Genomic DNA, 13,290 nt, shown 5'->3' with positions numbered 1-13,290 from the left:
AGCTAACTCAACATCTTTGTCATCAAGTAGTCTCGTTTCAATAGAAGTTTTAAGGGCCTCGTAAAATATTTTGGGGTTCAACGGCTGATTGTCTGATCTCCCTTCTTTTGTGTGGAGAGGAACCTCGAAAAAAGACAAGTTGTTTACTGCTTCTTGAGCCATTGTTGAGTAGGACCCTGGAACTGTTTTTCTTTCTTCAAATAAACCAACTGTGATTAGCAATTTTCTGTTCGCATAGTTCAAATCTGCATTCCGATGTTGTAAAGCTTCACTTAGTTCTGAAAGTTCTTGCAAAGCATCTGCCATCAATCCCAGGTCTAGAATGAAATTAGTTTCTGTGATTTTGTTAAGAAGTCCGGAAAAAGTACTTTTATCTTTGCTGTCTCTAGACGGGTCATTTGAAGCTTCTTTAAAGTGTTGGACTAATGCTTCATATGACGTCCAAACAGCTGACACAGATCTAAAACTAGATGCCACCCAACGGGTGCTCAAGACTCTTCCAATTTTTAAAATTTCTGTATCCAAAAGAGTTGCACAGCTTCGAAGTTCCCTGCTGTTCTTTGGTGAAGCATGATAGACAACATAGAGTTTGTCAATAAAAGATTTAAACCTATTAACTCCTGAAACAGATTTAATAACGTCTGACACTGACAGCTCAAGTCTATGGTTTGCACAGTGCCAAACAATAACAGAAGGAAATTTCTCACGAAATAATGTTGCAACGCCTTTGTGCTTACCGATCATAGTAGCAGCACCATCACAAGTTAAGCTTGTTAAATTATTACTTAAAAATACGTCAGATATTCCATTAGACCGAAGACAGTTCATCAAAGAGTCAAAAACAGCTGTAGCAGTAACGCCATCTAGTTCTATTAGATCCAAAAAGACGTTAGTGGAGCCACTCATACCAGTTTTAGGCAAAGAACACCGAACGTATACTATTAAACTTGACTTATTACTTAAGGACGTGGATTCATCAATTATCAAACCAAGTTTTGTATCATTCTTAATGATTTCATCTACAAAGGTTTTCTTCATTTCCTTACTGATATGCAAAGCAATTTTAGCACAGGCTTTGTCTGAGTGTAAAATGCGACCCATGTTAATCCCATTTAGTTCTTGCAAATCAATTTCCGTTTCAAAATTGTTAAAAGACTGATTTTCTTTAACAACCTTGTACGCCGTTCGGAAAATTTTCCCCGTTATTTCTTTTTCATGAGAGTTCTGTCTCAAAATAGTTTTCTCCAGTTTTCCGTCTTTACTTTCGGTTAGGATTTCAGCAGCTGCTTTATGACCAGCACTCTCTTTGTGGTCAAAAATCTTTTTCCTTAAAGACGTTTGCTTTTTCTGTTTAGTGTCACCATAACTGTCTATTTCAACATTTGCCCATTCTTTTGAAATTTTCATACCTGTTTTTTTCTTAACAGATAAGATCCCTACTTTTTTACAAGTACTGCATCCTAACTTTCCATTTTTAATTAACAACCAGTGATATTTTTCGCAAAATTCAGTTTTTTGAAAATTAGTCCAACAATCTGGCAAGGCATTGTCGTTACACTCAACCTTTTGTCCTTGTTCTTTAGAGTGATGTTCGTCAGAATCTGAACTGGTTACCTTTTCAGTGCTAGTTGACAGTTGTAAGGTCGTTGAAGATGGTTGCGTGAGGTTGTCTTCACAATCAATGGTTCGCTTAAGTCTCTTAGTATCACCCGAGGGTAAAAAAAAATCGGTTAACTTTTTGTTCATCTTATTTCACAACAATAACACGTAACAGTAACGTAACAGAGATAAATAAAAGAAGACCGTGTGTGCAAGTGGGTAGCGCGTAGTAGAGTACAGTACAGGACAACACGGACTCCCGACTACGGGACTACGACTGAGCAACTGAGCATCTAGTGATGAACGAAGTGGGGAGTAGACGCCAGACGGACGAGTCTATCTCTAACCTGGAGGGGAGGAAGCTATACTGCACGTGCGCGGCGGCGGATGAGTCTATCTGTTTATCTGTTAGCTTCGAGCTACAATTATATGCTTTATTAATAAATTGCGAGTTAATTTACCGTAATAGATAATAGATAATAACATAAGTTTAATAAATCAGTTAAATTTAACTGTTTTCAAATAATTTAGTTTTTTTACAGAGAGAGGTTCCAAAGATCAACAGTAAAACAAGTATAATTACTTTTGAGAGCCAATTATTTTACGTATTGAAACATTTCCTGTCAAAAGCTAACGAACCTTATTATGCAGCTGAAGATCTATGTATTCACTTGCCATTGGCTATGATAAGCTGCAATTAGTATTTTGCCAATTTTGGTTGCCAATTTCAAAACATCGATAATTTTTTCTTGCCCAAGAACGAAGTGCTTCTTGGAGAATGATGCAATGTTAATCGAGTATCTCGTGATAAATTTTTGTCTTCAAAATAGAAACAAAAACTTTTCTCACTTCAGTCATACTTTTTGGCCCATCTGCTGAAATTTAAACAATTTTAGGAAGTTTAATTTGATGTTTCTCCATGCATTTAATAACAGAATTTGCAATATCCTCGCCACGTGTTTGACCTTTCAGTGACAATAATCCTAAAAGTTCTTCCATAGCATAACTAAAACATGCGCCGTAAGCCGCACTCAAGGGGGTAAGAGCCGTACGCGGCTCGCGAGCTACGGTTAGCCGACCACTAATCTAGGTCAATGTTATAAATCCTCGACCACACAAACTAATGATATATTTTACATTAGCATATAAATGCTGAAAAGCGCTTTAACAAAAGATAATGGTTAATACCTATAGTAAATAGACATATCAGGATACGAGAACACAATAATCGTTTGTATAGCTGATGGCATACCCGATAGACCTTGGATATAATTGCTAGTTATTACGGATGCATAGAGGTCAGCTCCTAGTAAGAGGACTACCAGAGGAGAGGTTTGGGAATCAGAATCCGCTAATTAAAGGTAGATATAGAGATATGACCACGAATTGGAGTTGAATTTAGATGATGTTGAAGTTGTTTTTGGGTATTACAAGAGCTTGCATATCCACAATATGCATGTATGGTTCCCTTGATTTAATATGCGACTTTGTTACAGCTTTAGAAATGTCCAAAAGGATGCCAGATTGTCCGTGAATTGTAATAGGCGGTCCAATTATTGACAGACCCAAACGTGATACACGTTACTCCGCTATGAAACTTGCTTGACTTCCTGAATCAAGTAGAGCTAGTACTGGTTGATATCTAAAAGTGATGTCTTGTACCAGAATTTGCACAATAGCTAATAAAACTGTCAGAAAGTAAGCTGGCAGCTAAGCAACATCTGATAAATATGACATTGGCATTACTGCAGAGGCAGGTGGCGGAGATGTGATGTCATGTTCCATTTCTATTGGCATAACTGGGCTATGGAGAGAAGTGTGATTTTGCTCGCGGCAGACGTATTTAGAGCGCCAGTCCTTTTCAGTGTGATCCAAAGATGTTATAATAACAAATAAAAAAGGGCACTGGCAGCCGGTGCGCCAGCCAGCTGCTCTGGCACTATTCCCAAGCCGCATGCCGTCCCCACCCCCCGATGGGCCAATCAACTCACTCTCATTGTTGAAATTGACTCAGTGCCTTTTGTGTCTATCGTCTGGTTTACGCTGTACTATATTTTGCCATGTTGCTCGCTTTTTTCACGTCCTTCGAATGTTTGTTTGCGAGTTGTTAACATTACTGTATAGCGCTATAGTGAATAGACCTAATTAAAATGTCTTCTAAACGAAAATGAGTTGTGTTGTCAATGTGTGACAAAGCGAAAATCATTGTAGAACTGAACAAAAGAATGTCCGGTTAACGATTGGCCAAGATTTATAATGTAGGTAATGAACGGTTTGGGTAGGTAGGAAGAAATTGCCTTAAGGCAATATGCCCGCCCTTATGTATATGTTTATAAAGTGTTTAAATAATAAATAAATATTTTATTTAAGTTTTTTTTTTAAAGAAGCATAAAAACTACTCTTCGCTTTATTCGGATGCTGCTTAAAACAGGTTACTTTGACCTTTACCCCATCAAGTTGTCCGGCGGACTCGAAGCTTCTAGTAAAAATGTACATTTTTAAGTGGTGTTCCTTTTTCACAATAGATTGGGATTGAATAAAAACACAGGTAGATTCTATTGTGTTAACTGAATGGTTTATCTGTTAACAAATGCAACATAGAAATGTTGATAAATAAATACATAATTACAAAAGACGTTCACAAAATCTCACAACTTTTAAATTTTCTTATTTGCTAATGGAGAACTTCATACATTAGAATTTCTGATACATAAACAACACATATGATAATACTGATAATTAGGTCAATAATAAAACTTAAACAGGTCACTTTGAGATATTATGTACATAATTATAATTCTATTAAATGATGGACAATACATAATTAAAATACATTGTTAAAAAACACAGACATAAAACCACAAATAAGTTTCACAAACTTAGATGTATATTTTTTACACAGAAAATATTTAATTCGAGTTCTCACATTACAATATTCTTGCAAGTTTATTTATATATTTTTTTAAATTAATTAAACCCTAATCATTATTGTTCATGTGATTGCAATACTGTTGTGAATTTTTATTCTAATGTATGAAGCTCACAAACTATGTACAGAATACATTTGAGACAATATGTTACCCGTAAATTAAAAAACACATAAAATATCCCATAATAAAGTGGCACTGGGATTATAAAATAAAAATATATTGTTTATAAGTTTTAGGTACATATAAAAGATTTGTTCAATAAGTCTTGATTATTCTACTATTAAAATGCATATTATTATTCTTATTTTACTATAAATTCCCCAGTACAGATCAATAATGCGTCTGGCTTGGACACAATATAATTATTAGTCAGAAACAAATTATTATAATGTATGTTCTGCAAATTGCGATCAATGATTCTGATCAATAAAAAATGACCATTTACTACATATTAAATAGTTCATAAAAATATAGAACACAATTATCTTAAGCAGTTCATTTTTTAATTTTAATTTAAATATTTAAAAAACTCGTAGATTATTATGAGTTCTACAATAAAAAAATATTGTAAAAATCCTTTTAACTAAACCTTTGAAATAAAAATTATAGTCTCGAGAAATACATAATCAGTAATTACATTTTTGAAAATGATTAAGGATCAATTGAAAGGCAAATAAGTAGTAATGAAATTTACATATTATAATATATATGTATGATGTAATTATGGATATTCTGTATTTTAGTAGGACTGTCTGTATTCAAAGTTATTAAACATTGTTATAGTATATATCTAGAGATCAATTTAAAGATTCCTACTTAAATTAAGCTTATTTTCTTACCTTTCATTGGCACAGCTTTGGATAAAAACATTAAAACTATTAATTAGCTACCACCATGCTTTAAGACACAGAAAATTAAAAAACAATTTATGACAAATTTACAATATTGCAGTACAAAAAAATAAAGTAAAATATACATGTTAAAGGAATGTTTTTAAATAAGAAATAGTGTATAAAAAATAGTCCAAAGAAAAACAAAAATCAAGAATGTTATCTTTTCCGACGCCTGTTTTTCCGGAACCCCTTACCAAACCAGCCGGCTTGGGCAGAATCAGAGTTGTTATTATCTTTAACACTAATTTGAACACCATTTTTGAGATCACCGTTACAGTTAAGTACTTTTCCATCTTCCACATTACTACTGTCATCTTTGCTCCCCTCGCTGTCTTCACTCTTGGCCTCGAATTGTTTCTTTCTCTCGCACAGAGGAATATTGTCATCACTGTCATCTGAAGATTCAGAATCCCCGCAACAATCACACATCACCGATTTATTGTTATAATACTTTTCAAATCTATCGTCAGAATTGTGAGGAGTATAGAAACTACAAATGTAAGACTTATATTGCTCGTAACAAAATTTGCACTGTGGTTCCTTTCTTTTAAAATTACTTCTCCTTTTACGAAAGTTTGTACGCTTTTTCATTATGGAGTCACTAACCGTATTCATATTATTCCCATTACTGGTTTTAACAGTTCTTCCTTTAGACATCAACTTTTGTCCAAAGTGGATAAAGTTCAGAGCATTAAATACACTTTTGAAATCATATTGTACATTAAATGGTACCGGATTGATGATACTATGTATTCCGGAATATGCGCGTTGCAACTCATTATGATTCACCATCAGCGTGTTCTGTATAATAGCTCGAGCTAAACTTTCACACTGCTCGGTAAATGTTGCATAAGAGTCGTCGTCAATGTTTCTTACTTGCATCCAATTATTTAAATATTTATCATTTTCATTATGATTTAATATCTTCAGTCTTCCATTATTATTACTACTACAATTATTCTGTATTTCAGTGGGCAATCTCAAATCTACAGCGTGATTTATTTTGTTTTGGTTAAAAACATTTCGAGTGTGGAATATTGAAGGTCTAGGAATTTTGAGAATACACGGAGGTTTTACATTTTTTTCTGGAATAAATTTCGGTACTCTTATATAAGAATCGACTTCTTCTTCTTTCTGTTTTATACTAAAATCTAAGGGCTCGTTGGATTTTTGAACCAGTGATTGAAAATTTCGATTGAAAATATCTTTTTGTTCGAATTTCTTTTTAAACATTGAAATTACATTATCTTTGGAATCACTCAAATTTTGCGCAGAAAAGGGATCAAATTGGTCAGTGAACAAAGATTTTTTTACATCTTTCATTCTACGAAAGGTTCTTAACGAGTTAGATAATCTATCCTTATTAAAGTAATTTTCTTCGCATGAAGTGATTGATTGCTTTTGAAAATCTGTCGTAGAAATTGATACATTATTTTTGTTCACTTCTGTTGATAAACAATGTGCATTTATAAGCACATGGGATGTTTTAATGGTTCCTAAGTCATGTTCCCTTTCTTGTTTAAAACAATTGGTTTTGAATATTTCTTTTTTTATTGAAATTTCACAGTCCTGCCCTGTATCGAGAAGTTTCATTTCTGGTATTACATCTTCTTTGATTGTTTTAAACTGAGGATATTTGTTACAATTACTACTCACTTCAGGGTCTGTCTGTTGGAACTTATCGCACTTTTTAGGGGGAGTTTTTGTTTTGTTGACCAGTAGAATACTAACTGTATGGATTTCATTATCATCAGTTTTCATTTCTACATGTACCCTTTCAAATTCTTCAGCTAGAATTTCCATGGAAATACCTTCCACCATTTTAATGGAATCATTATTATCATCCTTATCCATGGTGGACTTCTCTGACTTAATATTAGAACTATTATTTATAATGGCATTTATTTGAAGATTACTACAATTAATTAAATCTTGGGAATATTCAGACTTTGAAATATCTTTAGAGTCTTCAACATTTACAGTACAACTGAAATCTACTGTTTCCATTTTTAAACAATCTCTTTCATTTTTTGTATTTGCATTTTTTACAACACAATAGCTATCTTCATGTTTTGAATGATTTATTAATCTATTAACATTAGCTTTAACTACTTCTTTATCAACAAGTGTATTACATTTGTTTCCGGTTTCATCAAATTTATCTGCATATTTTTCATTGTTTTCAACAAGCGAATTGGATTTGTTGTTTATTTCATCTAATTTCTCTGCACAAATTTCATTGTTTTCAACGAGTATATTGGATTGGTTTTCCATTTCATCGGATTTCAAGAAACGTTTTACATTTACACTTCTAAAATTTTCTGTAATCGGGGTGAATTCTGTTTTCAAGGATATTTCTTTTGTAAATGGTTTATTCATTTTTATTTTAAGGACATTTAGTGGACAGTCATCGTCGTCTTCGTCAACATCCATTGATTTATCAAACGGCAATTTATCTGGTGGTTTTTTTATACTTGCTACAAATTCTGCATCCTCTGTGGTTTGTTGATCGAGGGAATTATATTTTTGAGGTGTATTTTCAGCAGATGTAGTATCTTTCAATGGAGTCCTAACTAACATTGGTTGAGTAGTAGTGTGAAGTTCTCTAGGTGATAAATAACTTGTGTGGGCAAAAATGGGATCATTAAATCTATCATATCTGGGTGTTTCGAAACCTAGATACTCCATAACTAGTTTCATAACAGTATCGCATCTTCCGTTTATTTTTAATTCAGCCACATCGTCTTTGGGTGTCCATTGTAGATTAACTATAAATATTGCGGGCCTTTTCTTGATCGGTTTATCCATAGCCCAAAGCCAAGGGTACTTTTTGAGGACTTTGAGACTGGATCCGAGGCACAGAATAACATCAGCCTTGGCAGCATGATGTAATGCACCAGCCCAATTCAGGGGCCATTGCGCAATACCTCGTTCCCCAAAATGAACAATGGAGTCCTAAGGGAAAAAATTGTTTATAAATTTACATCCATAGTATAGAAAAAAGTATTCTAATCAAAAATGAATAATTACCAGCAATGAAGCACCACAACGGTGGCATATTCTTCCTGTTTTGTGACTAAACCTTGCAGTTCTTTCTGTAGTATCAAATAACCTCCAGTATTGTATGTTTGGCTTACATTCTCTGCACATTTCTACATACATATTCCCATGAACCTAAAACAAAATACACCATAGAGAATTTCCAAAGTCACAATCGTAGAAAATTAAAAATAGTCCGGGTCGAAAGTAGGTACTTTAACAGTATTTATACCTCTGAGAGAGCCCTTCTTGGAAGTCCTGACCTCAAATGAAGACCATCGCAATTTTGCGAGACTACAAATTTTAAATATCGTTTCCTGTAAAGTTGCCAGAGTGCCATATGTGTAGAAGTCGGATCAGCTCGGGTAAGATCATGTTTTCTAAAATTTAAAAAGTTCAATTTAAACTATGCAGTTCTAAAAATTCAATAAAAGAGAGTACTGATTAAATTAATAATCATATTGTTTTTAAACCATAAACGAGTTTATTTCAAGTGTTTACATAACTTTTATCAGATAAGAAGTATCAGCAGGTGAAAATATAAACTTTATATTTTCATCGGATGATGGATAACATTGCATATTCGAAACTAGTTGTATAATTTTTTCAAATAAATATACAATATTTATAACACCGAATCAATAAACTGTATGAGAGTAACAAACTTAAATGTTACAATCTTTAAATATGTTTAGACTGGAATTAACAGTTTTTTTTTATTATTGATAAAATACAAAATACAAAAAGTACATATTATACTCCTAGGAGTTATTAAAAAAACTCATTTGGGACCGTACATAAAAAAAAAACTTTTTGTGACAATGACAATACATACATAGTTAATACATCCGAAATAGTAAGAAAACATTATATAAGAAACATAAAACACAGTACTTAACACTATCTATATAAATACCATTAATTTACTATCACTATCAAAAAGATTCAAGTAATATTTTTAATTGCGACACTTCTGCATTTTCAATTCGACCGTTCGTGTTTTAGCTCATCAGACAGTTTATTAAATTGAGTTTACAATATAAAGTACATACTAGGTGTCTTAACATAGGCAAAGATCTAGGTTTTTAAGTAAGCGATAAAAATATGTTAAATCTAAACTAAAAAACATTAGTAAGATGGTTAAAATAATAAAGAAAAAATATTTTTTTTAGATAACTTGCACACACCCAATTTGTTTTCCTTGTTGCAGTAGGGTCCATATACCATTAGGACCCCTATAATCTGGTATGTCAGCCGCAGTACTTATTCCAGCTCCTGTGTAAACCTAAAAAACAGAAAATTTTATTGATAAATAAAATTTATTGTTGATAACTTAAAACAATGCATACTTAATAAATAAAAACACTAATAAACATTTGAATCCAGAAAGCTAGTGGGAGAGTGCAATACTGAGCTTTCCATTTATTTTTACAATAGTTAAAAATAAATATTAAAGTTCTTTTTATTCGCCCAAATATTTCAATTTTCAGACCTTTTCTTTATCCATAACTAATGCTGGAAATATAGGAGTCAAACTGAAATGTTTCTGTTGCCCTACAATATTTGGAAAGCTTGAAGCACTGACGATAGCTGTTATACGTAACTTAATTTGTTTTAATTTGTGACATTGTGTATTATATCTAACGCTCACTGATGTAGATGAATGTGCAGTAAGCTCTGAATAAAAGTCTCTTGACATTGTCGCCACACGTAATAAACTAATGTTTTTTTTCCATTTAAATACATTTTTATTGGACCACAAAACATTACAAACAAAACAAAATATATGAGGCCAGGAACCCTCGAGCAACGGCTCGATATTATGAAGGCATAATAGCAAAAGTATTTGCCTCTTAAACATAGTTTCACTGATATGAATGTCGATCTCCAATATGATCATGTTCAGCTGCCTGACTGCTCTTCCTATCACTATACAGTCCGCCTCGTGGTCTAGTACTCGGTGTGTTTGCCTACCATGAAAGAGGTCTCGGGTTTGATTCCCGACATGATTTACATAAAATGTTATTTCAAAGGGGTATTTTACATTATAATATTTTATAGGCCCTAAACTGGATGGGCACCTGAATCATAACACTGGTAATGCCTTAACCCAACAAAAAATAATCAAGATACGCTTAGATTGGTGTATCGATACAGCGCCATACGCAGCATTAGGAGTCAATAAAGTAATGATGATGATGGAATAAATCTAAAATTGTATAAACTTCTACCACATACATATGTTGCTTAAATTATTTTCCTCCTCTTACATGAAATACTTTGAATTAAGTCACAAGTTCTTCCGAGTGATGTGATAGATTTCTGGTTTACAGGAAGTCAACTCACCAAAACAAAGCAGAACTTACAGACTAAAACTTGTGACGTCACTGGCGGAGTAATTACAAAATTAAAAAACTTTTTTAAAATCATAGCGCTGATATGATACATATTTATTTTTTTGACTTAGTTTGATAGTGACAAAAAAATATAGAAAAACCACTGAATATCTTCATTAGTGTACCAGTGCAATGTCCATCCAGTCCTCCGTAAGGGATGAATCAAGGTAGGGTGCAATTAAGATTCGATTTTGTTTTGGTATTTTTTTACCACACAGGCTAGAGGCTCAGTTAGAATGTTTAATGCTACCCGAAATCATATATTTTTAATGTTTTCTAGGACAAAATAACAATGGGAACTTTTAATTGTGCAGCCTAACTTCTAGAAAATGCGCAAAAAAATAGTAAAAATAAAACACATTTAAAATACACAGATGCTCTTTTAACCCTTTCACCGCGTTCAAAATTGGCGTATTTTATTTATTAGCTTAAACACTTATTTTACGTACTTTAATTATTAGTTTTAACACTTAATTTGTTAGTGACCATGATGAATACTAAAGCTACAAACCTTTTTGATAATAAATTACTCACATATGCTGTGAGCAATGCGTAGTAGTGCTATCAAAGGCGCTCACAGACGTATGTGAGCACTGCGGTGAATGAGTTGACCACAGTAGGAAAAATCCACAGATTTTGTTAAACGACTAGGAAGAAAATGTGACATCACAAATAAAAATTAAAGCGGGAATTTTTAAAATCTAAATCTCCAAAAAAACCCAGTGGTGCCAAGATAACACTAAACGTATTTTTTAATGTATTTCAGCTTAGTAAAATAGGGGAATGATAAAAAAATAATTATTTATAAAAACTTTTACAGCGGTGTATCACGGGGTACATTATAACAGTAATAATATTTCTATTAGTTTCTTCATTGCAACACGGTTTTTTCTACAGAGACATCCTACAAAGCTAATTTGGCAACTGTATTAATGACTTTTGTTGTAATTGCAAAATATTTTGGCTATAAAATCATCTGATCTTTAAGGACAAAACAAAGCACCGAGGCCAGAAAAAAAATTTTTTTCAAGTTTATTACACCATAAAATATTTAATGACAAAATTCATCATATTTTATGCCAGAAATTATCGTGCATTAACAAAACTACAAAATATGCATCACTATTTTTTTCATGTGCAATTTCAGTCACTTCCTTGAAACAAATTTGGTTTAATTATTGTGATCTCAAGGGGAATAGAACTCACACCCCCGTGCGTAAAGCAAGCGTCTTAGGCCACCATTATTGTCATTTCACACGAGAATATCAAAAGTCCAATGATTGTGTATGCTTACCACAAGATGCTTAGCTCGCTGTACAGCATTGGCTAACTTTTTACATTTACTACGAAGAATTAAATGTTCATCCTCAACTTCTTTACTTCGCTCTAGAGTTCTTTGCCTCCTGCATATTCGAAACTTCACTTCTTTGACTTCGTCAGTCATTTTTGCCAATACCGCTATTTCCTCAGCACTTCTAAGTGACTCATTCTTTCGAAGTATGGTAGAAACCTATAATAAACAAACAGTATTACAGAAAAATACTAAATCAAGAAGTGAGGACACCTTCTTAACATAAACATCATGATGTTCGTGGTATTCTCAAGGTTACTTTTATTTAACATTCAATATCAATCAATTAAGTAATAAAGTGTCATTTTTACTGCATTGCATACAGCATTGCGAAATGTGTAAATGGAAAACAGGCATCTGACAATGGAGAAAACATCAATATTACCCTTCGCAGCGACTGCCTTTTTTCTATTTTTGGACTTATTTTTCTTATTTGATTGCATTTTCTTCTTGTCACCCCACACCTCATCTTTGTTTTCACCTCCATCTTTCTATTATGTTTTTATCGAGTAGTCCGGTGAACTGTCACATTTCCCTATATGGATTTATAAAATGCAGTGTTGCTAGTTAAATGTGTGTTGTTAATCTTTTTCTTTTTTCTATGGCTTAAATATTTTGTGTACGTAAATACTAAAACATAACATAAAACCATTGATTCAAAAAAAATATTGTCTCCGTCTCTGTTGAGATATATTTTCTATGGAAACATGAAATAAAAAAATTAATAATATTTTTGATATTGAAAAAATAAAACTGCATTTAACTGTTATTCTTTATTCACCCAGAAAAAGAAATTATAAATGAATATGGCAGTTTTTTTTCGTATAATTCTAGCAAAACGTAATTCAAGGGAAAATTTCAGGCTTTAAATAAAATTGCTTGTTTTTGTATACTTATTGTGTACATGAAATAAAAAAAAATCTCTAGCTTGAATAGCATTCTAGTCAGTGGAGTAGTCGGGCCGGAGCACACCGGAGCAGCGCTCCGGCACTTTTTGTTTGAACGGAGTGGCGCTCGGCTCTGGTCAGGAATAAACATTACATTTCAAAAATATTTCTACTCAAGTCTCTTCGAACAATTCG

General features: G+C 32.8%; 1 protein-coding gene across 1 annotated transcript; it reads right to left on the bottom strand.

Annotated features, from left to right (window-relative positions):
• Positions 1-4,152: 4,152 nt before the first annotated feature.
• Positions 4,153-12,767, bottom strand: Sirt7 (sirtuin 7). The gene is made up of 6 exons (XM_088228346.1): positions 12,594-12,767; positions 12,152-12,367; positions 9,649-9,746; positions 8,694-8,841; positions 8,453-8,596; positions 4,153-8,377 (listed from the first exon to the last, which is right to left on the bottom strand). Exons 1-6 carry the CDS (start codon positions 12,693-12,695, stop codon positions 5,579-5,581), a joined length of 3,507 nt encoding a protein of 1,168 aa, XP_088084472.1. The 5' UTR covers positions 12,696-12,767; the 3' UTR covers positions 4,153-5,578.
• Positions 12,768-13,290: the final 523 nt, after the last annotated feature.

The sequence above is a fragment of the Micrasema longulum genome, unplaced genomic scaffold (assembly GCF_059751315.1).
Source record: "Micrasema longulum isolate JH-2025_06_02 unplaced genomic scaffold, ASM5975131v1 h1tg000579l, whole genome shotgun sequence".
NCBI lineage: Eukaryota > Metazoa > Arthropoda > Insecta > Trichoptera > Brachycentridae > Micrasema > Micrasema longulum.
This window is presented reverse-complemented; position numbering and strand designations above follow the sequence as displayed.